This window comes from Lepisosteus oculatus, chromosome 28 (genome assembly GCF_040954835.1).
Source record: "Lepisosteus oculatus isolate fLepOcu1 chromosome 28, fLepOcu1.hap2, whole genome shotgun sequence".
Taxonomy (NCBI): domain Eukaryota; kingdom Metazoa; phylum Chordata; class Actinopteri; order Semionotiformes; family Lepisosteidae; genus Lepisosteus; species Lepisosteus oculatus.
In genome coordinates, this window is record NC_090723.1 from 8,350,238 (window position 1) to 8,375,995 (window position 25,758).

General features: G+C 46.3%; 1 protein-coding gene across 3 annotated transcripts; it reads left to right on the plus strand.

The window, feature by feature from the left end:
* The first annotated feature begins 1,885 nt into the window (after positions 1–1,885).
* LOC102696688 (progranulin-like) lies at positions 1,886–25,684 on the plus strand. 3 transcript variants are annotated; one of them, XM_069185559.1, is made up of 23 exons: positions 1,886–1,992; positions 7,172–7,312; positions 9,076–9,213; positions 9,784–9,927; positions 11,234–11,318; positions 11,687–11,799; positions 12,298–12,439; positions 12,979–13,079; positions 13,335–13,470; positions 14,090–14,199; positions 14,344–14,479; positions 16,199–16,308; positions 16,564–16,699; positions 17,320–17,429; positions 17,685–17,820; positions 18,323–18,432; positions 18,688–18,823; positions 19,326–19,435; positions 19,691–19,817; positions 20,465–20,562; positions 21,458–21,703; positions 22,222–22,470; positions 23,512–25,684. In XM_069185559.1, the coding sequence occupies exons 2-23, from the start codon at positions 7,172–7,174 to the stop codon at positions 23,656–23,658; spliced, it is 2,961 nt and encodes a 986-aa protein (XP_069041660.1). In that variant the 5' UTR covers positions 1,886–1,992; the 3' UTR covers positions 23,659–25,684. The 3 variants fall into 3 exon arrangements, with proteins under 3 accessions (XP_069041660.1, XP_069041662.1, XP_069041661.1); XM_069185561.1 differs by having other exon boundaries at positions 9,076–9,195; XM_069185560.1 differs by having other exon boundaries at positions 1,916–1,992; positions 7,119–7,312.
* Positions 25,685–25,758: the final 74 nt, after the last annotated feature.

Here is a 25,758-nt window from a genome sequence, read left to right on the forward strand (position 1 = left end):
TCACCTTACTGGATGATGACCCCAGTCTCCCAGATAAACTGAACCAGTTTTATTGCTCCCTTTGGAAAACCTGATGTGAAGGCCTCCTCATTACCTTCATTTTCTTTCACCCCTTTGCCTCCTCCTTCCTCCATCCATACTGACAAAGTAAGAGCAATGTTCAGAAAAGAAAAGCTACAGGCCCCGACAATTTGTGAGTTGCAACCCTCAGCTACTGTGCTGATCGATTGGCTCTTGTGTTTGCCAACATTTAAAATGCTTCACTTCAGCAGAAAGTCCCTCACAGGTTTAAAATATCCACTATATTCGGTGGCTGTGAAAGCCTTTGAGTGTCTCGTGCTTAAGCCCCTCCAGCACTGTACATCTCCTCTGCTGGATCCTCACCAGTTTGCCTACAGGGCCAACTACTCTGTTGAAGATACTGTTAACCTGGCTCTCCATTGCCCACTCCAGCATGTGGAGAAGGCAAAATCCTATGCCTGCTTATATTTTTTGGGTTTTCAGCTCAGCATTCAATACCATTAATCTACATAGATTATTCAGTAAACTGATGGACATCAACCCTGCTATGTGTCATTGGATCGCCAACAGACTGTCAGGGTGAATAATGGGACATCTTGCCCTCTGCCTCTCAGGTGCACAGGTGCTCCCCAAGGCACTGTCCTATCTCCACGGCTCTTTTCCCTTTTCACATACAACCTCATTAATTATCTTCCTATAGAAACCACAAACTCCTTTAAATTTCTGGGTACATAAACACTGATCTTAAATGGAGCATCAACACTGACAACATCGTTAAAAAAGCACAGCAACTTAAAGGCAACTCTTAGGCAACTCCTTCTTTAATTTTACACAGCCATAATCCAAAGTTCTGACAACCTCTATTACAGTCTGGTATGGGAGCTTGGACAACGACTCAAAAGGCAAACTGGAAATATTTGTAGTCCAAAACTGCAAAAAAATTGTAGGCTGTGATCTTCCTTCCACTTCATCTCTCTACTCAAGTCGTGCCAAGACAATCACCTCAGAACCCTCTCACCCAGCTCATCATCTCTTTCAGCGTGTCCCTTCTGGAAAACGTTTCAAATCCTTCCTGTCAAGGACTGTCAACCTCAGCTTCTTTCCCGCTGCCATACGAGGTCTGAATTCACATTAAACTCTGAATTTCCACTGTATTATGCTGCTACATGAATAGTTGTTTACATATCTATGTGACGATGTTTGTCTTCTGTCCCGATTTAAACTTGTACTGTATATGTTGTAAGTGTGTCTCATCTGTGTTCTTTGCTGTGCCGAAAGCAAATTCCACCAACTATTGTTGTGTGGGAAGAAAGAATGATCTTATCTAATCTGAAAAAAAACAAGGTTAAAAATATGCTCCCTTTAGTGGCTCTCAGCCCGGGAGTCACGTGACACGAAGCCATGGCGGCTGAACGGTTTGAAAAGCAGAACCGTTAGGGGGCGTCCTGGAGCTTCTCCGACAGAACCATTGAACGGCGGAATTAATAAAGGCAAACCAGTAACAGAACAGCGGCAAGCTCGGTCTTTGCCATGAAACCCGGTCCTTCGTTACGAATGTATTAAATTGAGAGATAAACACACCGCAAACTATTTTTATTTTTGAAAACGAAAAATCCACTGATCACAACCTCCCCCCCCCCACAGACACACACTATAGACTAAATACCATTCGGTATTTTAGTGATCCAGCATAACACTGCCGCTCAACAAACACGCAATTTCCGTATTTCTAAAACCCTTTATTGTTGTTAAAAGCATGACTGACCCGATAAGCATCATCATATGATACGTATCATGTGACCACGTTGATTGACAACGCGGCAGGACCACTCACGAACGCCAGGTGAGCGCTGTAGCCAATAAGGATGTGAGGTGGGCGGGTCCTACTTAGGCAGTTATTAGTGCTGGTTTAAGTTGTAAAGAGAAAGCAAGGCGGCTCGTTGATTTGGGATTGAGATATCGCCTCAGGAGGTAAGATGTCATATTTATCAACAACGCCTTTTGAAAAAGGGAGATAAAATGTTTCGCGGCGGAGGACGTTAGCGGGGTTTTGTCGCTTGTTTCGTGCGGGTGAATTGTACCTGTTCTGTTACTTCCTTTCTTTTTAATTATTAACTGGAAAACACACACACACAGGTGTTGCTAAAGTGCAGTTCCTGCGCTGTCGTCCAGCAGTTTTCAACGACACTTTCGTGAATAATCGCCCTTTCGGGATACATGGATAACGTTTAGCTCTTTTAATGCAGAATTGCATTAAAATGTTCTCGTAAAACATCGCTGGCAAGGAGCCAACAGTGTATTTGAACCCAGGTTTCAAGTTTTCCCCTGATTCTTGTTTTAAGGATGGAGACCAATTAGTTTGCGGGAGTTATCGGCTTCTCATTTTGTTTTTGTGGATTTCCATTCCTAATTGTTGGGAAAGTGGATCTCCTCTGGTCCCGCTGTACACCGATTTAAGCCGCTGTTGTATTTCGCCTCCCGAGCTACTAACGTGCTGTTTTTTTTTTTGTGAAACCTCCTTTTTTGTTACCCTTTTGCTAATTAGTATTTGAATCCCATACCAACACGTGTTTAGCTGTGCGAGTGGATGAACGTTTGTTGTACAACATTGCATTTCTATGATGTACCATGGCGCTCAAAATACACGAAATATCTTGGTGCCCGGGAGTCCGTCCAGAGAAGAACAACCGAATCCAATCCCGGACTCAAAAGACATGTTTTGCTCTGACAGGCTTTAAGAACTCAAGCGCGTTTTTGGGCTTGATCGCCAAATACTCTGATTCCGAAGTCGGGGATGATTAAGCACTTGAATTGGCAATGCCTTCAAACTTCAAAGTAAGGGTGTCCAGTCGTGGTCCTGCTGTTCAAGGCTGCCTCTATTCTATCTAATTGCATCTCTGACATAAAAACTTGGACGACTCAAAATCTCCTTCATCTTAACTGTGACAAGACTGAAGTCATGCTTATTGGCACCCCCCATCAACTTCGTAAAGCCAATCCTGTAACCTTGTCTGTAGATGGTCCTGTACTTGAGCTTCAGTCTAAATTGAACCCCTCCCCCCCCCAGTCTGCAGGTGTACCAGGTCTGTTTTAGAGCAGGGAGAAGCAGTTAACATGGTTCGGTTAGGACAACGAGCTCTGTTTGGTTTAGAGACGCACTTGCACTCAGTCTGTAGAGACACTGGCCTTTCCAGTCCGGGACTGCTACACCTGGCCTAGGAGAGTGTATTCTGTTAGCATTAGTGAGGTAAGGGTCCAGAGACACAGCTGCCTGAATCCAGGAGAGGAGCTGCATTTGATCTCCTTGAATGAGCAGCTCCAGATCCATTATCTGCAGGATTGCCAGGTGTTTTTAAAGACGGCAGCACCTGAAGAGCTGTTCAAGTGGCCCAGTGAAAACTATTGTGGAGTCGGGTCGCTACCAGCCCAGCTGCATTGAAAACCTCAAGAGACCCCATCCCAGCAGAGACAGAATGGGGGATCCCCCTCAAGAGACCCCATCCCAGCAGAGACAGAATGGGGGACCCCCCTCAAGAGACCCCATCCCAGCAGAGACAGAATGGGGGATCCCTGCTTTATCTGAATGCTCCTTTTCGTACTGCACCTCCCTTGACATTCTTTAACTTCAGCCCTCGGCCTGGACAGCCCCAACCAGTTAGTTTAGTACATCGCTGTGAATCACCTGAATTTCTACATGAGATATAATTTGTTGATCTGAATGTCGGGGGGGTGCTTGGGCATTCTGTTACAGGCTGTTACATTCCTTTTAATTTCAGTAAAACAGTGGCATTGTTCCAAGTCTCTAGGTCATGGTTACCTGTAAAATGAGACCTGTTGGACCAGGTGTGCAGGCCTGACTGCAAAATCATGTTGGTATTTTTTATTTTAGTTTGAAAATGCAAAAACGTGTGTGTATGTATATATATATGAAGGCCAGACTCAGGAATTGTTTTGTTGTAAATATGCTAAACGTTTTTTTTTGCACTGTTAAAATGAGGCACAGAAAATATGGTTGTCTGGCGTGATGTTTCTCTATTGAGACACTGACTTTGTCCAATTGGTAAATTGTTAACGCTAGTAAATAAAACTAACCATGTCAATCATTTATTACAAATAAGATGTTAATACCATGAATTATCATAATCCAAGAATTTAAAATTCCAACATAAGAGTTTATTGCATTTGGTGTTGGTTTGTCATATGCTTTGCATTGCTAAGTGATATACTCTTAAGTTTTATATGCATATTCTTCATAAAGATATCACTGAACTGAAGGTCAGCTAAACTCGCACAATAGACAGTCTGATTACTCTTCCTCATTTTACATTTCACTTATTGTTTTCTATCAAACCTTGGGGAAAAGGCTGCCTCTTTGTTTTTCACTTCTGCTTTCAAGAATGCATCAGTCAGAAACATGCTGTCTTTATCTAATGCCCGTCTTTGATCAGCATTAATTAGTTGCTGATGTAAGGTGAATGTCTAGGACATTGTCACAAAACTTACATTGCACGGTATTGCGTTAGTCGGGGTGTAACCTGTTGTGGTTTTCAGAGTTACTTGGACTTTCCAGAAAAGTTGCTATGGAGGATTCTAGTGAAAAGTGATGAAATCAAATCATTTGTTTTTCCAATAGTCTAGACTGCTCTTCTGGTATGAGTACCCAGAGCAATGAAGAAATGCACATCTTAAAGGGGATTTTGTTAGGTTTTGCATGGAGACCTTCAGAGTCACCAAGGGGTGTTCTCATTTTTCAAAGAGATCCTGTTAGTCAAATGTGCTTCTTATCACGCATGTCGGTACTAGTTCCTGCGTCTTCAGCTGCCCTTCTGAAACGTCCCACCTCCAACAATAATTCAAGAGCATATTCGTACTTGATAATTGGATATCACTTCATAACAACTGTGTGTTTTCCTTTGTCTTGATTTGCTTTAGCCAATCGCCAAACTTAAGCAATATCATAAACCAGTGCTACTCAGTCCTGGCTCTAGAGAGCCTCCAACCGCTAAAGACTTGGGAAAGGAGCTAATCAAGGCGAAAGGAGCCTGTGGTGGAAAATGAAACATCTCTTGTTTCTTGTTCCACTTTTGTTTGAAGTATGTTGTCTGGAGTATGGTTTAGGCTGCAACCTCTCTGTGCTCAAGTGATATTTCCCGCACCAGCTTTCAAACCATAACGGAATCCAAGAAATAGCACTGCATATCAATGTGAGTGGTGTTGAAAGTTTTCCGATCCAGTGCTCAGCTCCCTCATTGTCAGCGCTGCTCAGTCTGTTTAAAAAGTGGTTTTAGTTCTTCACTGTGACTGGGGGAACTTTTCTTTTTGGCTCTCCGACAAGGGGGTTTCCTTGAAAAAATGGAACAAAGAAGCGAATACAGAAGTACTTTCTGTATGCCTGCTTCTGCTGAATCGGTGAACCGTAGGTTCGGTGTAACTGGCACCGGGGCGTTGTTGGGGAGAAAAAGTCCTGCAGAAACATGTGCCACTGATCACACAGCCCAGTTTTGCCTTGGTTGTGCAATGAGATTAATGTTCTGATCCTCCTCTTTAACTAGTTATCATAGCTGAAGCGAGAGATCCCTATAGCAGGAGCAATCTCGCTTCAGGATATCGGTTTGCCTTTAGAGGTGTTGGTGTTAAGTGTGGCTATGGTAGAGAGTGAAAGAGGAAGTTCCTTCTTGCAGTCATGTGAGAGTGAGTCAAGCATGAAAAGGTTTCCAGGTGGTTTGAGTGAGGTTAAGTCTCTTTGCCCTGGTTTTTGATTGCACCTGTAGTTAAATCATTTTTAAAAGTCGGTTCTGTGTGTTGGGTATGGCCTCCGTTTGGGATCAAAAGCCCTGGGTACCAGTTCTTGACTTGTTGACCTCTTTCAGCAGTCCCAGTGAAGCCCGTCGGCCTAGGGAAACATAATCGAGACCTTTACTGTGAAAAGCAAAGTACCAAAATAATAAGCATCATTGCCGTTTCTGCATAGAGCATTGCTCCTCTAGCTGTGCTGCTGTTTATTTATGGAAACCTGTTTGACAGCTGTTGTGCTCGAAAGCACTTCCCTGAAACGGTCTTCACTTGTGAACAACAGGATGAAAGAACATGAAGTGAAAATGAGAACAAAGCGTGACTTTGATTTATTTATATCTCCTGACTTGAAATTCCTAGTGTGTGATTCAACTTTTCGGCCTGCGATAAGCTTTCCTTTCAGCCTTAATAAGATTAAAATGATGGGCAGACTCTCGTTCTCTGCAGGCTACCCTCTTGCCAAAAACAGCCTTTTCTCCCACAATTTTTTTTTTTTTACACACTGCTTGTGCTGAGTTTTTAAGTTGAGTGTTATTTAACTTTATTGCTGCTGCTGCTTTGTGTTTAAGTTGGTGTTTCCTTAATGTATTTGTATTGGAGCATACGTACTAATCAGCCTTTAATTGCGCTTGTGCAAATAATTCCTTACAGTTGTATAGCACTTTTCGGGACACTCCACTCCAAGCGCTTTAAAGGTAATGGGGATCCCCTCCACCACCACCAGTGTGCAGCCCCACCTGGATGATGCACTGGCGCACTATGGCTGCTGTCGCACTCGCCACACACCAGCTATCAGTGGGGAGGAGAGCAAAATGATGAAGCCAATTTATATATGGGCATTATTAGGGGGCCATGATTGGTAAAGGTCAATTGGCAATTGGCCAGGATTTTACCCAAGGATTTTAATGACCACAGAGAGTCAGGACTTTACATCTCATCCAAAGGACGTCACCTTATTACAGCATAGTGTCCCCCGTCACTATACTGGGGCATTAGGAACCACACAGACTGCAGGGTGAGCGCCCCCTGCTGGCCCCACTCACACCTCTTCCAGCAGCAACCTTAGTTTTTCCCAGGAGTCTCCCATCCAGGTACTGACCAGGCTCAAACCAACTGAGCTAAAGTGGGGCTGCCAGTTATACGTTGCAGGGTGACAGAGCTGCTGGCTGAGAAATGATGAATATGACCCGTGACGGACAAACCGAACTCTGCGTATCTAGTTCATAACGGATTGTCGGCTTTCTGAGCTCCTCTAGTGTAGCTGGTGGTCTGTGCAAATAACCATGCATTTCTCTTGCCTTTAGAGGTGCACCGGCTGTGTCTCTGTGCTCACGGCTGCTCCCTCTCCCTGCTGCAGATGCTGAAGGGGGGAGTCCTCTGCCTGTGCTGGCTGGCCCTGGCCTCGGCCCTCAGGTGTCCCGATGGGGGGCTGTGTGAAGACGGAAGCACGTGCTGCCGGAGCCCCTCGGGCAGATACAGCTGCTGCCCCCTGCCTCACGTACGTATGTCCCCTCGCTGGTGCGGTCGTCGCCGGGGGCGGGCCTGCGTGCACGTGGCCGTCCCAAACGAGGAGGTCGTGTGCACGCCGGCCGGACTCGGGGTGGGGGGGTGGGGTTTCTCCTCCGCTGGTCCTGGGGAGCCGGTGTTACGGGTCGCGATCGATAGATTCAGAAGACCTGAAAAGGTCGGAGGTGGGTGATCCCTTTAATCATAAAGGGGAGATCATTACCGCCCAAAATCAGAAGACCTACTCGCGCCCGGGACTGGAGTTCGCTATACTGAACCGAAGGCTTAATTAATTAACGATGCGGTCATTCCCAATCTTTACAAACAAGTGACCTATAAAACCATCAGGTCTGTGGCTCTCGAGGGCCCAGCTTGTCGGTACTGCACCGGGGTTCTGTTGATCTAAATCGTACCAGGCGTATAATGTATTCTGCCGTGGGGGCAAACCAGGACTCTGAGCTGCCTGACTTATTTTAACAGCTTCTGCATTCCTGTTTCAAAGGAGGAAATCAGATGCGCTTTGAAGCACAGTGTAAACAAGGTGTACAAAGACTTTTTTTCCCCCCTCCCAACTCCTTCTTCCTTATTGCTGCGGTGTTGCGCAAAGACATTTGACTGCTTTGTTTCATTTAGTGCATAAAGCTTGTGTGTTGAATGGAGAGCAAGCAGGGGAGTTTGCATTCCTAACCCAAGAATTTGGCCAATAAAATGATCTTATCTTAAAGTCAGACATTCAACAGAAGTACCTTTTTCATTGTGCTAATTTCCCTGCACTTCAGGTTTCTTTATCAGAGTAAACATAATTGAGCCCTGAAAAAGAGGGGTTTTCAACTTCTTAACTCAGACGGCAGTGTGGCATAGCGTTTTGGGGTTGAAATTGAAAGGATGTGGGTTTGAATCCGAGTTGGGGTACTGCCAATCTACTTTTGAGTTGGTGGCATCCCTTGGACTGCTTCAGTCTGGCAGTACAAATTGGTGCAAAAGTTTGTTTTTCTGCCAATTCCATCCAAACCGTAGTATTTTTAATCACTCTTCTGCTAGCTGTTCAGGGGAAAAAAATTAAGGAAATAGATTTAAAGGGGAACTACAGTCCCAATTTTGTGGTAACAAAATAAATTAATAAACGGTATAGAAAAAGTTTAAAATTTCGAATGAAGCACAAAATTGTGGAAAATGCTGTAAAGTCACCGAGAGCAAGAGTTCTCCCAATCCGTGACATGATGCAGCCCTTCCTGCTCACTAGTCCCTGTAGTGACTAATGTAATGAGATGCCTGCTGCACAATCTGTACTCATTCGCTTCTACATTTCACTGTAGAAATGTTTGTGATCTGCAGGCAGGGTTAACAAATTAGTATTTGTCCGCAAAACCATCTCCAAGTTGAAAGCAATATTTCTATTGGATTAAAAGAGATGTATTCACACGCCTGCTTGTTTATAGTGTAATAGGGCAGCTTCACCTCACTGGAAGCTGAGTTGCCTCGTTCTGAATCGCAGAACTTGGTGTTGCACATACCTGGAAGTTTAATCTATTTGGTGATTGGATTGGAGGTTTTACATGTAATGTGTGCGTTTGACTTTTATAGTGGTTTGAAATCAGTGCTGATTCTTTCTAAACCCAAAATATAAAAATAGCATTGAAGTTCCCCTTTAAATGACTAGATGGTTACCAGCAAAGTTTTTCAAGAAGTCTGTTTGATGGATCGCGGATCTGTATATTTTTAAATCATCTGTGGCCAATTGGATCATGTTTTCAGGCCGTGTGCTGCGAGGACCACAAGCACTGCTGCTTCGAGGGCACGGTGTGTGATGTGAAACACTCGGAGTGCCTCAACAAGACCTCCTCCGTCCCCTGGGTGGAAAAAGTCCACGCGCAGGTACCCGAGTTTCCACTGGTAAAGACACGATTAGCATTTTTCTTTAACTAGTTATTTTGATAATTAAAATCAATTTGATCAATTAAAAAAAAAAAGTGGTCTTTGTGCACCAGTTTGCACGTGTTGTTTTGCACAGACTTTTCAGTAGTGTTGTCTTGTACAACTGGAACAGTGGGGTGGTGCGATGGCTCTGTAGCTAAGGAAGGTTGCTGGTTCGTATCCCGCGGCCGGCAGAGGAATCCTACTCCGTTGGGCCCCTGAGCAAGGCCCTTCACCCCAGCTGCTCCAGGGGCGCCGTATAAATGGCTGACCCTGCGCTCTGACCCCCAGCTTCTCTCCCTGTCTGTGTGACTCATGGAGAGCAAGCTGGGGTCTGTGAAAAGACAAATTCCTAATACAAGAAATTGTATATGGCCAATAAAGTGATCTTATCTAAATGTAAGCCAAAAAGAATATGTATGGTCAGTACCGTTAATGGCTCACTATTACCTAATAAAATGCTCACTTTCCTTTCCTTTGAATTTACCAGCTGTCCAGTTGTTTTTTGCGAAAACTTTGTGAATACATTTTTTTTGGTTTGTTTTACAGAGTGTAAGCTCTTTCCCCATGTTCCACTCTGGCCCAGAAGACAACAATTATCAGAATGTCTGCCCAGATAATACAAGGTGCCCCTGGGAATACGCCTGTCTGCAGACTGCTGCAGGGTCCTATGGATGCTGCCCCTTACCCCAGGTGATTATGGTTGCCTTTTTCGGTTAAAGAATTGCTAATTATATTTATCACCCATTCCTGCAGGTGCTCCAGGCTCTCCCAGTTATTAAAGATCTGTCAGGAGGTTGGTAGTGTGACACTATGAAGAATGGAAATGAGCAAGAAGGTGAAGAGGCTGTGTTTAGAGACCTGGCCTTCAGCAGCTGATATGAGGCTGATGAGGACTTTCCACCAAGAACAGTTCCTTTCCAGACAGACTCCACAACATTTGCATGATGGGGTGACAAAAGCAACTTGGAGCGGTTTTAGCATTCCCTCACCTGGCTGAGGAAAATCAATCCAGGGCACAGTTATCCGACCACTCGGTGGAGCCAGCTGCTGCAAGGGCACAGATGACTTTGATCTGTATTTGATAAATATCCTGCTTGATATTAACTTGGGATATATACTCCCGACAGTGGATTTCTGTCTGTAGGACTGGAATAAGTAAGTCCTAGAGGGTGGTCAGTAGTGCAGTGTGCTGATGCTTCGTATCCGACACCTCTTCAGGTGAGAAGGGGTTTGAGAATCCAGGTTGTCAAACGGTGACAGTTTAATGTATGCAACAGTCATTTTAGGACTTTCAATGCTGGGAGCAAGGGGGCATTAGAGTTGACACTCGTTGCAGAAGAAGTCCCCCACCCACTTATTCTTGGGAAGGGGGGCTACAGCAAGTCGGAGGACTCGAGAGCAAGAGCTGATCCCAGGGTCCCAGCGCTGCGGGGCAGCAATGCTAAACACTGTGCCATCCTAGATTTATTCTTTTATAAAATGAATGTGTACTTTTATACTGAATAGCATTCTTCTGCTGATCATCCATGCACTTTCACACACAGTGCACCATTCTTGCAAGCAGCTAAATCTCAATGCACAGCACTGAAAGACATTTTAAACCACAAAACTGGAAACGGATGCATTGCGTTAAAGAATTAGTCCTGGTGCTCTTCTACGTTCATCCAACTCGCCCTTCCACGAAGTGCCAGTGGTTTAATAGTGCAAGGCACAAGTGTTAACTGCCACCTGCTCAATACTTCTAGTCTATTACTACACTACAGAACTGCTAGGACAGGACCTCGTGTTGCCCTTTTCTCACTGGCTGCTGGAAGCGTCAGCCTGTGATCTCAAAGGGTAAAAGGTCATCTTAATCCTCATTGTAAGCAGAGGGTGGACATTGTATTGACTCAACGTCCGGTTAGTCTCTTTGGATCTTCTTTTCTAGCTTCTAATATTCTGGGGTTTTATTAGTATGTTCTGCATTCTTATTTATCTAGCCTCCTTCTTTTTCTAGGCTGTCTCTTGTGCTGATGGCAGACATTGCTGTCCTGAGGGCTACCAGTGCAGTGAAGATGGGACCTCCTGTACTCGGAGCAAAGGTGTGCATCCATTGACTTGGATTATACTCAAGACAGTGGATTCTAGTCTTTGATAAAGGAAATGCTTTAAAAGCACAGAAGTAACTTAATGAAAGCCAGGTTTTTCCATGGTGGAATTGTTCCTAAATGCCTAATGCTGACGTAGTTCTAAAATGTCCATTAGCAGCCCTGAACCTAATTCTGTGGGTTAATATTATTTCTAACTTGATTGGTAGAAGTGGCAGTACTTAGAGCTCATGTCTGAGAGGGGGTGGGGAGGATCGTGTCTTGTAACTGGAGACTTAACCCTGCACTTAACGTGAGCAGAACAAGCATTTTGCATTTGTACTGATCTTGGTCTTTGGCTTCTCTGGCACTTGATTCTGCAGAGCTGTCTGGAGCGCGGGCGATTATCTGTCCCGATGGGGAGTCGGAGTGTCCCAGTCATGCAACCTGCTGTCCACTTCCTGATGGCTCATGGGGCTGCTGTCCCTTAGTGCAGGTATGGAAGCCCCACGCAGAGGCTTCATTTAAGCTCTCAGCCTTTGCACTTTGTGTTGGCTCTCGGTTTCAGTGAATGTCATCCAGGCAGGGCTGCACATTGGTGGTGGAGGGGATCCCCATTACCTGTGAAGCACCTTGAGTGGAGTGTCCAGAAAAGTGCTATATAAGTGTAGGCAGTATTAGAAGTGCTTGTTGTGTATGCAAGCCAAGATTCCCCAAGCAGTGGCTCACAACAGGGAGGCTGACACATGAGAGGTCTGGTGTGTGTTGCCCAGAATCCTGTCTGGGGAATAACGGCTGTGACCTGCTGGATTGCATTGAGGTTGGCTTGACACACTTGGATCGGTGAATGGGTGTCTTTTTTTTTTTTTTTTTTAGTGAGTTAGGTTGCCTGGAAAATGCGGTATGTGGGTGTTGACTTGTGCATAAGCGGGCATGGATCGTGCCGATTTGCATTAGGGCCTAATCCGACCCCCGGTCTGTCGTCCTGCCTCAGGCAATCTGCTGTGATGACAAGAAGCACTGCTGTCCCCAAGGCACCAGATGTGACATGCAGCACTCCCGGTGCTTGTCTGGGACCAAGGAGATGCCCATGTGGAGCAAGATCTCAGCAAGGAAAAGGGCTGGAGGCCAGCGAGGTGACCTGTCCCGCTTTTCCCCCTTAGGCCTGGATTCAACAAAAATGTGTTCCATATGCCAGTCGCAAATTACAAGCTACTGCTTTATTAAGACTTTTAAAAAGGGGCAGAAAAAAGACAGTGTAATGTTATCTTCAGGTTTTACCTGAACAGTGATTCTGTGGAGCTGCCAGTGCGTGGTTCGAGACGGTGCTGGATGTACACTCGCCACCTATGTGCTTTAAGCCCTCCAGTGGGAATGTTTTGGGCTTTTGCTGGCCATGAAAGTCGTTGATTGATATGGCATGTTTTCCATAATTTGCGACTCCCTTGTTATAGCACAGGAATGGACAGGGCTCGTCCTGGAGGACTGGTATGTCTGCAGATTTTCTAGGTGTCTTCAAAGCAGTAGAATGTTAAGAGCTGGAAGGAGCTGTTAAGTGGGGTCCGTTAAACCAGCAAATATGTTTAATACCAGTTTGTTCTTAAGAGTAGGTTTTGAACGGTAAGCTGCTGGCCCCCCCTTATTTCTTAGTTTCCTTCCTCTGTGTTCTGTACAGTTCTGGATGTGAACTGTCCAGACGGCGTGTCCAAGTGTCCAGATAACACCACCTGCTGCCAGAAGGAGGGCGGTGGATACGGCTGCTGCCCTTTCCCTGATGTGAGTGTCTGATAGTTCCTCGCCGCGCTGCAGCCCTTCTCACTCTAAAGGCTCCCAAAGAGCTTTACGTGTCGGAGCTGATGCACCTGCAGCTCCAGCCCCTCTACAGCAGCATCCTCATGACCCCGCAGGCCAGGGGGAGGGGCGAGAAGCTGCTCCACCAGTGGGGCTGAGCGGGAGCTTCAGGGAGGCCCGACTCCCAGCCCAGAGCGGGACGGAGCCAGTGTTGCTCATGCGAGTGTCTGCTGTTCCCAGGCTGTGTGCTGCACTGACCACGTGCACTGCTGCCCCAGCGGTACGACCTGCGACCTGGAGCACGGCATGTGCTCGTCTGCCGAGAGACAGACCCCCCTGCAGAAGAAGCTCCCTGCTCTGCTTGAAGTCAAGGAAGGTGAGGTCTCCTCGTTCCTGATCAGCCTGTCATCACCTGTTCCACTTCTGTCTTGAGAGCTTGCAGATGAGAGAGAAGGCCATTCTTCTCCGTAACCTACAGACACCCAGGTTTATCCACCCCTGTTCTAGGAGGATCACCTCCAGTTGAGCTTGTAATGAGGGTGATGGTGTGTGGTGCTAAACTGCACACTGCTCTGGTTCCACCATTCTGCAGCAGAAGTGAGATTGGGGCTCTCTAGTGCCATGAAGAGAACATGGCTTCTCTAGAGGTAATGAAGATTGTAGCTTGTCTTCACCATCACTTTTATTCCTGTGTTCCACGTTTGAAGGTGGCCTGCTCTTCTGCTCAAAATTATAGGTAGGGCTGACCTCACTGTGAAGGTGGTGTCTTATATTAAACTCCTCTGATGTGCTCAGTGGCTTTTGTTAGGCTACCTTGTATTTTGGCTCTGGTGCCTCTAACTATACTTACCACTCGGTTAAATTCTTGGCAAAACTTTTACATTTTGGGATAAAATTAATCTTATCCCGATCTGTGTTTTATATTTCTTTACTGTTTTATTAATAAGAATATAACATGGATATTTAAACAAAACAACTTCCTCTGTTCTGTTTAGCTCTGACCGAAGGAGATGTGAACTGTCCAGACGGCGTGTCCAAGTGTCCAGATAACACCACCTGCTGCCAGAAGGAGGGCGGTGGATACGGCTGCTGCCCTTTCCCTGATGTGAGTGTCTGATAGTTCCTCGCCGCGCTGCAGCCCTTCTCACTCTAAAGGCTCCCAAAGAGCTTTACGTGTCGGAGCTGATGCACCTGACTCCCAGAGCGGGACGGAGCCAGTGTTGCTCATGCGAGTGTCTGCTGTTCCCAGGCTGTGTGCTGCACTGACCACCTACACTGCTGCCCCAGCGGTACGACCTGCGACCTGGAGCACAACAGATGCACGTCTGCCGAGAGACAGACCCCCCTGCAGAAGAAGCTCCCTGCTCTGCTTGAAGTCAAGGAAGGTGAGGTCTCCTCGTTTCTGATCAGCCTGTCGCCACCTGTTCCACTTCTGTCTTTTGAGAGCTTGCAGATGGGAGAAAAGGCCATTCTTCTCCGTAACCTATGGACACCCAGGGTCCTCCACCCCTGTTCTAGGAGGATCACCTCCAGTTGAGCTTGTAATGAGGGTGATGGTTTGTGGTGCTAAACTGCACACTGCTCTGGTTCCACCAGTTTGCAGCAGAATTGCAATCTAGGAAATTGCTGGTATGTCTCTAGGAGCCAGGAAGTGAACATTGCTACTCTGGGAGGAATGAAGATGGTAGCTTTGTCATCGCCATCACTTTTATTACTGTGTAAACGGTTTAAAAGTGGGGTGATCTTGTACTCAAAACAAATGATAAGGCCGAGCAGTATGTGAAGGTGATGTACAATATTAAACTTCTCTTTGCTCACTGGTCTTTGTTAGGCTTGCGTATGTTGTTACAATTATTGAAGAGTCAACATTTTCAGTTCTTGTGGCTTTAAAGCAACAAGTAGGAGCTAAGGTGCTTACCAAGTTGTCGATGGTGGGAGCCGGATAAGTTGAACAACACTGTCACTCCCCACAAACAACCATTTGAGTTCTACAGGACACTAAAAAGACAATACCCACTTGCCGAATATCAGACCAGGTAAGAAATGGCAAAGAGAAACGCACGCTGATGAAGTACAGGCTTGATGACCACAGTCTGGCCATAGAAACTGGGTGGCACAGGCAGACCTGGCTTTCCAGAGAAGACCGCTGTTTTTCTCACTTCCAGTGGGGAGAAGCAGAGACGGAGAAGCACTGTGAAAAATACCATGGGGTTAGACATTCTTCACAAAAATAAATCACAATCCCACACCTGTCAGACTCAGAATTATTTCCAAACCTCCTCCTGGGAGAGGGAGGAGGAAACTCAAGCTGCAGCCCAGAATGTGATCTCCTCCTGTCAGGGCCTAAGGATCAGTTGGCCTGACTCCCCATGTTTCCCTAGTTAAATAGCTCCTTGGTGAATCATTGAGTTCTTATCAGCCTAGAAACATAAGATAAAGGATGGATAGGGAGAAGCAGGAAGGGTTGAGAAGTGTGCCAGGCAAGAGGACCTTGTTCTGATCAACCTTAAGATTCCAGCTAAGTATTTGAACCCATTTAAGAGAGTTTTAGTAAACCCTGATTTCCTTTATGAGGAATCCCTAGGCTAGAGATGTTCTCTCCTGGTTAGGGATGCATTTTTAGGTTTTAGATTCCCATTCACTTTGGACAATCTGGATTTATAGGAAGGGGGATTTAGCTCAGAATTGTGTTTTTTTGAAGCACAGGTTTCTCTCTTGTGGCCTGTTTAGATATTGTATAGGATGGCTAATACTAGGTTAGCAGTGGAGGGATCCTGAGTAGTTAGGTTTGTAGGCCTCTGAAACACCTTGTCTGTAAATACAGTAATCTAGTGTGTCGTAACTAATCCAGTAGAGTTTAGTTTCTCTAGATATTGTTACTTATCGTAGTTTGGCACAGCTCAGGCAAAAGATTAATACATGAGGTTGAGGGCAAACAAGTTGTGTGCCTCCAACTATACCAACAATTTGGCTATATTCTTGGCATTTCTTTAACAATTCATAATCATTTTAAATCATTCTCCTCTATATTCTCCCCCTTTTCATAATTTTAACATGGAAGGTTAAATAATTGAAACAATTTCCACTTGCTCCGTTCTGTGCAGCTCTGACCGAAGGGGACGTGAACTGTCCAGACGGCGTGTCCAAGTGTCCAGATAACACCACCTGCTGCCAGAAGGAGGGCGGTGGATACGGCTGCTGCCCTTTCCCTGATGTGAGTGTCTGATAGTTCCTCGCCGTGCTGCAGCCCTTCTCACTCTAAAGGCTCCCAAAGAGCTTTACGTGTCGGAGCTGATGCACCTGCAGCTCCAGCCCCTCTACAGCAGCATCCTCATGACCCCGCAGGCCAGGGGGAGGGGCGAGAAGCTGCTCCACCAGTGGGGCTGAGCGGGAGCTTCAGGGAGGCCCGACTCCCAGCCCAGAGCGGGACGGAGCCAGTGTTGCTCATGCGAGTGTCTGCTGTTCCCAGGCTGTGTGCTGCACTGACCACGTGCACTGCTGCCCCAGCGGTACGACCTGCGACCTGGAGCACGGCATGTGCTCGTCTGCCGAGAGACAGACCCCCCTGCAGAAGAAGCTCCCTGCTCTGCTTGAAGTCAAGGAAGGTAAGGTCTCCTCGTTCCTGATCAGCCTGTCACCACCTGTTCCACTTCTGTCTTGTGAGAGCTTGCAGATGAGAGAAGGCCATTCTTCTCTGTAACCTACGGACACCCAGGTTTATCCACCCCTGTTCTGGGAGGATCACCTCCAGTTGAGTTTATATTGAGCGTGATGTGTGATGCTAATCTGCACGTTGCTCTGGTTCCACCATTCTGCAACAGAAGTGAGATTGGGTGTCTCTAGTGCCATGAAGAAAACATGGCTGCTCTAGAGGTAATGAAGATTGTAGCTTGTCTTCACCATCACTTATTCCTGTGTTCCACGTTTGAAGGTGGCCTGCTCTTCTGCTCAAAATTATAGGTAGGGCTGATCTCACTGTGAAGGTGGTGTCTTATATTAAACTCCTCTGATGTGCTCAGTGGCCTTTGTTAGGCTACCTTGTATTTTGGCTCTGGTGCCTCTAACTATACTTACCACTCGGTTAAATTCTTGGCAAAATTTTAACATTTTGGGATAAAATTAATCTTATCCCGATCTGTGTTTTATATTTCTTTACTGTTTTATTAATAAGAATATAACATGGATATTTAAACAAAACAATTTCCACTTGCTCCGTTCTGTGCAGCTCTGACCGAAGGGGACGTGAACTGTCCAGACGGCGTGTCCAAGTGTCCAGATAACACCACCTGCTGCCAGAAGGAGGGCGGTGGATATGGCTGCTGCCCTTTCCCTGATGTGAGTGTCTGATAGTTCCTCGCCGCGCTGCAGCCCTTCTCACTCTAAAGGCTCCCAAAGAGCTTTACGTATCGGAGCTGATGCACCTGCAGCTCCAGCCCCTCTACAGCAGCATCCTCATGACCCCGCAGGCCAGGGGGAGGGGCGAGAAGCTTCTCCACCAGTGGGGCTGAGCGGGAGCTTCAGGGAGGCCCGACTCCCAGCCCAGAGCGGGACGGAGCCAGTGTTGCTCATGCGAGTGTCTGCTGTTCCCAGGCTGTGTGCTGCACTGACCACGTGCACTGCTGCCCCAGCGGTACGACCTGCGACCTGGAGCACGGCATGTGCTCGTCTGCCGAGAGACAGACCCCCCTGCAGAAGAAGCTCCCTGCTCTGCTTGAAGTCAAGGAAGGTGAGGTCTCCTCGTTCCTGATCAGCCTGTCACCACCTGTTCCACTTCTGTCTTGTGAGAGCTTGCAGATTAGAGAGAGAAGGCCATTCTTCTCCGTAACCTACAGACACCCAGGTTTATCCACCCCTGTTCTAGGAGGATCACCTCCAGTTGAGCTTGTAATGAGGGTGATGGTGTGTGGTGCTAAACTGCACACTGCTCTGGTTCCACCAGTTTGCATCAGAATTGCAATCTAGGAATTTGCTGGTATGTCTCTAGGAGCCAGGAAGTGAACATTGCTACTCTGGGAGGAATGAAGATGGTAGCTTTGTCATCGCCATCACTTTTATTACTGTGTAAACGGTTTAAAAGTGGGGTGATCTTGTACTCAAAACAAATGATAAGGCCGAGCAGTATGTGAAGGTGATGTACAATCATTCTCCTCTATATTCTCCCCCTTTTCATAATTTAACATGGAAGGTTAAACAATTGAAACAATTTCCACTTGCTCCGTTCTGTGCAGCTCTGACCGAAGGGGACGTGAACTGTCCAGACGGCGTGTCCAAGTGTCCAGATAACACCACCTGCTGCCAGAAGGAGGGCGGTGGATACGGCTGCTGCCCTTTCCCTGATGTGAGTGTCTGATAGTTCCTCGCCGCGCTGCAGCCCTTCTCACTCTAAAGGCTCCCAAAGAGCTTTACGTGTCGGAGCTGATGCACCTGTAGCTCCAGCCCCTCTACAGCAGCATCCTCATGACCCCGCAGGCCAGGGGGAGGGGCGAGAAGCTGCTCCACCAGTGGGGCTGAGCGGGAGCTTCAGGGAGGCCCGACTCCCAGCCCAGAGCGGGACGGAGCCAGTGTTGCTCATGCGAGTGTTTGCTGTTCCCAGGCTGTGTGCTGCACTGACCACCTACACTGCTGCCCCAGTGGTACGACCTGCGACCTGGAGCACAACACGTGCACTTCTGCCGAGAGACAGACCCCCCTGCAGAAGAAGCTCCCTGCTCTGCTTGAAGTCAAGGAAGGTGAGGTCTCCTCGTTCCTGATCAGCCTGTCACCACCTGTTCCACTTCTGTCTTGTGAGAGCTTGCAGATTAGAGAGAGAAGGCCATTCTTCTCCGTAACCTACAGACACCCAGGTTTATCCATCCCTGTTCTAGGAGGATCACCTCCAGTTGAGCTTGTAATGAGGGTGATGGTGTGTGGTGCTAAACTGCACACTGCTCTGGTTCCACCAGTTTGCAGCAGAATTGCAATCTAGGAATTTGCTGGTATGTCTCTAGGAGCCAGGAAGTGAACATTGCTACTCTGGAAGGAATGAAGATGGTAGCTTTGTCATTGCCATCACTTTTATTACTGTGTAAACGGTTTAAAAGTGGGGTGATCTTGTACTCAAAACAAATGATAAGGCCGAGCAGTATGTGAAGGTGATGTACAATCATTCTCCTCTATATTCTCCCCCTTTTCATAATTTAACATGGAAGGTTAAACAATTGAAACAATTTCCACTTGCTCCGTTCTGTGCAGCTCTGACCGAAGGGGATGTGAACTGTCCAGACGGCGTGTCCAAGTGTCCAGATAACACCACCTGCTGCCAGAAGGAGGGCGGTGGATACGGCTGCTGCCCTTTCCCTGATGTGAGTGTCTGATAGTTCCTCGCCGCGCTGCAGCCCTTCTCACTCGAAAGGCTCCCAAAGAGCTTTACGTGTCGGAGCTGATGCACCTGCAGCTCCAGCCCCTCTACAGCAGCATCCTCATGACCCCGCAGGCCAGGGGGAGGGGCGAGAAGCTGCTCCACCAGTGGGGCTGAGCGGGAGCTTCAGGGAGGCCCGACTCCCAGCCCAGAGCGGGACGGAGCCAGTGTTGCTCATGCGAGTGTCTGCTGTTCCCAGGCGGTGTGCTGCACTGACCACCTACACTGCTGCCCCAGCGGTACGACCTGCGACCTGGAGCACAACACGTGCACGTCTGCCGAGAGACAGACCCCCCTGCAGAAGAAGCTCCCTGCTCTGCTTGAAGGTGAGGTCTCTGGAAACGAGGGGTATTCAGCAGATTAAGTCTTCTAATCCCTTGTGCCCAATGGACTCTTATTAATAAGGTTTAATGCTTGTCCACCATTCCATCATGGGTCACTCATGAATGATCAGTTTATCAAAATGATGCTGAAAAGCATTCAAAGCGGGGACTTGTTTATATTAGATAGCTTGATGAGAAGGACTAAATATCCTGCTGTCCAGGTTTTAGTTTCTCATGTTCTTGGATTTCTAAATAAATGTGTTTGATTAGCAAACCTTCTTTTCATTAATTATATTGTAAATGAAGTTTTTTATTTTTACCAAGTTCAGGTGTGATCTGAGGTTATTAGGATGCACTGTGACGTTGTCGTGTCCTCCACGTGGTACTGAATAGTGTCCACCTCAGCTTGGATTGATATTGAAGTAAATCGAAGTTCCTTCCTCGGTCAGATGGTTAGAGGTTGTTCATCATAAATGTGTTTTGCACAACCACCATGGAATACTGGAGGGGATCAATAGTGTAACTGAAATGAAAACATCGGTCACTGGGTGTCGGGAAGCAAAAGATTGCAGATCCTACGAGCAAAATCATTCATGTGATGTCTACCCACTAGACCTGACTAGCCTAGAAATCCTTCTTTTCTCTCGTAGTCAAAAGTGTGAAGTGCAACGATACTGCATACTGTCCCCATGACACTACCTGCTGCAAAACTGCAAAGGGAGAATGGGCATGCTGTCCATTCCCCAAGGTAAGCACTTTTAATGGTACGGAGTAAAGTAACTGTTCAATATCCATTTACATGGGATAGGGTTTGGGGTCTCAATTGGCTAATAGACAAGTGATGTGAAAGTGACCGTTTAAGGCCTTTGAGGAATAGTTGTGGCTGTAGGGTCGAAAGTTCTTATTTTAAAGCTTTTTGCCCTCGGGACACGAGCTGTTGATATTTTATCGATATCTGTAGAAAAAGGCTAGCATGTAGCATTCGGTTAAATGATGGGGGACCCTTCTTGACAGGCAACCAAGAGCTTCTGCATGCATTAATGATGTGTTATTCCAAATAGTGTAAAGTTAGACTGGTCGATTTACAAGTGGAGCTCTCAAACATTAACATTTTGACTGTTTCTAGGAACCAGATGCGTTAATTTAGTTATCCTCTTCTCCAAGATGAATCTGAGTGTTTTGCTTAAGGATAGTTCTGAAAAACAAACTGTTGTCCCCATATGTTTGGAGTTTTCCAGACTTCTGTAGAGGCTTTGATCCATCTGTGGTTTTACACTGTGGCCAAAACCTATATTTTTCTGCTGTAGTAACCAAAATGCTATTCATCTAACGGCACAACTGAGATTGTTGCATATAATTAAGAAGCTCAGATTTGATGCTTCCATTTTCTAGATTTTATTAACTCCAGTCATTGAGAAACCAGGTTCTACAAGTTTTTGTTTTAAAAAAAAAAAATTCTGAACTAAAATTTAGTTCCTGCTGTTGAGATGGGAATTTTTCCTGACCTGTGTTCTAAGGTATTCAGTCCCTGGATCAGGATCTATGCAGAGTGAAGGGAATCTCTGGAATAAATCCAGAGAATTGCAGTGGAGTCATCTCTGGGGTGATTGAGGGTGTTCCTCTGTGTGCCCTTCCTCCCCCAGGCTGTATGCTGTGAAGACCACGCTCATTGCTGTCCACAGGGCACCACCTGTGACCTTACCGCTGGCTACTGCAAGTCCTCCACCCTGTCCGTTCCCTGGTTGGAGAAGGAGCCCGCCAAGACGGGGGAGCCCATCGGACCTGGGGGTGAGAAGGGTGTGAAGTGTGACCCCGAGACCAGCTGCGCGGCTGGAACGACCTGCTGCCAGCTGCCCACCGGCAAATGGGGCTGCTGTCCCCTGGTCAAGGTAAGGCAGGGCCAGAGAGTCCTCCATCGTTACAGCAGGTTTGAGTTGGCCAAACTCAAGATGTCCGACCCTCCCCGTCCACCAACAGGACCTCGAGGTGCTCCCTCAAGGTGGCTGACAAAGTCTCGGCTGATCGCATCTGTCCTTAAATCTTAAAAGGTTTGCCAGCTGCAAATGATCTGAAGTTTAGTGTAAAAGTTTTGATCACGTTGTTTTCTGGCCAAGAATGTGCAGGCTACCCGCTAGTGATATCCAGTAATGATATGGGGGGCTTCAGAATAGTGTTAACCATGTTACAGGTTCTGGACCACCACAAGAGGAGTTTAAATTGCCCGTCCCCTATAAATAATTAAGTCAATTTTGAAGGATAATTGACCACTTTGATACCAATGCAATTTAAAGTTTGTTTTTAATATTGCTTTAACGTGTTTGATTTTTGTGTTCACCTGTGGGTGGGCGTTTTGAGGGTCATGTTCGACTCATCCACTGACGACGTGCTGCGCTTTCTTTGGCTTCAGGGGGTGTGCTGCTCGGATCACGAGCACTGCTGCCCACAGGGCTACTCCTGCAACATCAAGGCCGGCACCTGCGAGAAGCGCCACGAGGGCGTCCCCTGGGTGTCCCGGAGCTTCCCCGCGGTCCTCGTGTCCCCCTCGGAGCAGCGCCCCAGGAGGGACGTGCAGTGCGATGAGGAGCATCGCTGCCCCGACTCGCAGACCTGCTGCAGGACCTCCTCCAGTTCCTGGGGCTGCTGCCCTTTCCCCAAGGTACCCTGACACTTCCAGTGCAGAGCGCATCTCGGGAGTTGCAGTATCCAAACATTTTCCGTGTCTCGCACTCCAGTGCAAATGCAAGGAGGAGAGGGGCAGGAAACTATAAATGTAAAGAAAATGACTTGCAGTTGTTTTCTGAAATACCCTTGTGTAAGAAAGTCACGGTGAGAACAATGTAGATATATATTCGTGCAAGGTGTTCATGTTCTTGTGCACATGTGCTTTCACTTTAGCACTTCAAAAACTTTAAAGTGCAGTTTTAGGCCTTAGTCTAAAAGGAGTGTCAATATGACATCTCACCATCGCAGTGGTACACCTTACTGGAATGTGGGTGCTTGTTGCTTACCAGCCAAACAGCTCTCCAGTTTACATGGTGCACCATGGAGCTAAATTTATGTGTGCATGGGGAAACCATGTGTCCCAGGGCTTGAGTCAAACCATCACCTCAGACTGGAGCAGTTCTTGTGCATTCTCTTCTAGCAGGCACTATTTGCAGTGCCCTCTGCTGCTTACCATTACTGTCCAAAGATGGGACCTTTTTCCTTAATTCCCCACGAATCAAACATAATTGCTCAGCAGTATTGCTTTCACTTATATAGCGCTTTTCTGGACACTCCACTCAAAGCGCTTTACAGGTTATGGGGATCCCCTCCACCAGCACCAGTGTGCAGCCCCACCTGGATGATGCGCCAGTACTCTCCCCAAACACCAGCTCTCAGTGGGGAGGAGAGCAGAGTGATGAAGCCAATTCATAGATGGGGATTATTAGGAGGCCATGATTGGTATGGGACATTTGGCCAGGACGCCGGGGTTACACCCCTACTCTTTTCGAGAAACACCCTGGGATTTTAATTGACCACAGAGAGTCAAGACCTCGGTTAAAATGCTGTACGCGTGGGGACGTCATGTCATCTTAATTTTTAATTCCCCGCACTCGGCCGATGAGTGAGGCTGCAGCAGTATGGTGGCACTGGGTGCGCTTGTGCTGTTCAGCTCTTCTGGGCTCCAGCTGACCGAGCGGTGGTGTCTCTGCAGGCCGTGTGCTGCGACGATCAGAAACACTGCTGCCCCTCTGGATACTCCTGCGATGGCGCTGGAGGGTCGTGTGTCCGGGATGGGCGTCTGACCTGGGATATGTTCTTCACGGAGAGGGAGAGAGCCTTAAACCACAACACTTTGTAAATCTCTTCTCGGCCTGCAGCACATATCCACACCCTCCATAATCGGCAACGTGTTAAGGAGGGAAGGGGAATGTACAATGAGACATAACTGACCTGTTATTTGTGACAAATACTGTTTATTTGGTAGGGGGTCTGCGATGAAGTGGAAACAGATTTAAAATGGGGGACATCAGCTGGAACCTGCTGAATGATTTTTTTTTTGGAATGTTTGTGCTTTGCAAGACTTGCTTTATTGTGCTCCACTAAAGGAGCTTCAAGCCTGTACCTTTTTGTGTTTAACGATGTGCTGTGACCTGAAAAGTGACGTTAGATTTCTGCAAAACTGACCACTTCATTAGATCAAGGGCCCTTGCCTGTGTGCTCTGCACTAACTGACATTTCAAAGCAACTAGATTCACCCCCACATCTTTGGAATAAAAGGATTCAGATTTCAAGAGAATTGATTTTAAGTGAAATTTAGTTTTAAAGAACGCGTTGTTAAACCCAGTTTTTCTATGCAGTGAGATAATAGCATAATGGAGGAGGATGATGTCGAACTCTTCTCGGGGCTTTACAAACCATTGGCAAGCGGAGTTTCTGCTGCTTGGCCAGGTGCCTGCAGGCTCGCGAAGACATCATGCTGCTTTTCCAATTGGCACTGCCTCTTGTTGGCTACTGTGGTGCCCCCTGCAGACGAGCATGAAATTGACACCCTGAAAAGACAAACCTGTTTTAAGAAACGTATGAAGGGCTAGATGGCGGTGATGAAGCAGCTGTTCTAGAAAAAGAAGCACACTTTTGTAGATGCTGACACAAGGTAGCAAAATCTAATTGTCTTCGGCCTTGCAATACTGTCTGGTACAGAAGAGGATTTTTACACTTATTTGACCCAAAGTGAATTGTAAACTGAGGAAAAACCAGGGAGAACTGTTCTCTAGGAATGTTTTACTGAAGCACTAACCACATTTCTCTCTGGAACTAGAAAATGTGAACTACAAAAAGCATTTGTTTTGTCCTTTTGTGCGGGTTTGGTTTTAATTGTACTCTATCCTTGCAAACAAGCCAGAGAATCACAACATCACAGTTCAATTATACAGTCCACTTATAAATCCCTTGATACTTGCAGTCTGCCTGTAAGCATAAAATCCGTACGATTTTGTAAATTTGCACTTTTTTTTTAGTTGAGTAGTGTGAAATTGAATTTATTAATGTTTTATCTTTGACTTCAAAAGGGGGCATTAAGGCTTCTTTTTTTGTGGCCTTCTGAACAAGAACTGATTTAGACCCCATTTATTATTGCTGTAAATCTCAATAAAACCTAAATGCAAAGAACCAGCTTTGTGCCAATGTGCTTTAGTTTTGCTTACGGTTTTAAAATATTGATCAAACATCCGTTACCATTAATGCAACAAGTGTAACTTCATAATAAAATTGGTGCTCTTTTTTTATTTAGTGCACTTTTACAAAAAGGTATGGAATTTTCATTCCAGTAGATAATTTGTATGACAAGAACATCTTGTTCATACCCATAAGCATAAGGGAGATGCTGTATTTCAAAGTGCATTTGGGATGTGTTTAAAAGATTGTGCTACATAAGAATTTACTTGCACCATCTTAATGGGACCTTGCTAGAACTACCACTGTTGCTCCTCATATGTCCAAACGTGGTTTTGTACATGCCGATTTCAGAACTGAATAGAAGGGTTCTGTCTTTGTAGACTTAAAACACCTGTGCTTTTTGTATGGGGAGATATGAAAGGAAAATCACTTCACGGTAACTAAAGAAAAGGCCAAACAGATTAAATAAGAAAAAGAAAACTCTTTCTTTGCAATTCTTTAACTTCAGCATCTTGTCCTGTGAACCACATATCTAACCAAGCATCATGTAGCTTTTCCATTAATCTTCATAACTAATACACACCACTGGATTCTCCCTTCAGACTATTTGCACTGGAGGCTTTGCCCTGCTATCTTGATTGAAAAGGGATTTTACTCTATTAAAGACAATTGTGTGTGTATATACAAATTAAAATAAATCATTTCTATAAGTCGTCTTGTTCGTTCTTTTGCTTTAATGACGATATTTGTAATTTTGCTTCAGATTTAAGGCCAAGAAAAAAAG

What these genes read in the sequence shown, in the direction of transcription:
- LOC102696688 (XM_069185559.1), top strand. Translation starts at nt 7,172, where the DNA reads ATGCTGAAGGGGGGAGTCCTCTGCCTGTGCTGGCTGGCCCTGGCCTCG. An exon ending in GATGCTGCCCCTTACCCCAG is followed by an intron (nt 9,928 to 11,233) that starts GTGATTATGGTT and finishes TTCTTTTTCTAG; the next exon opens with GCTGTCTCTTGTGCTGATGG. An exon ending in GCTGCTGCCCTTTCCCTGAT is followed by an intron (nt 16,309 to 16,563) that starts GTGAGTGTCTGA and finishes TGCTGTTCCCAG; the next exon opens with GCTGTGTGCTGCACTGACCA.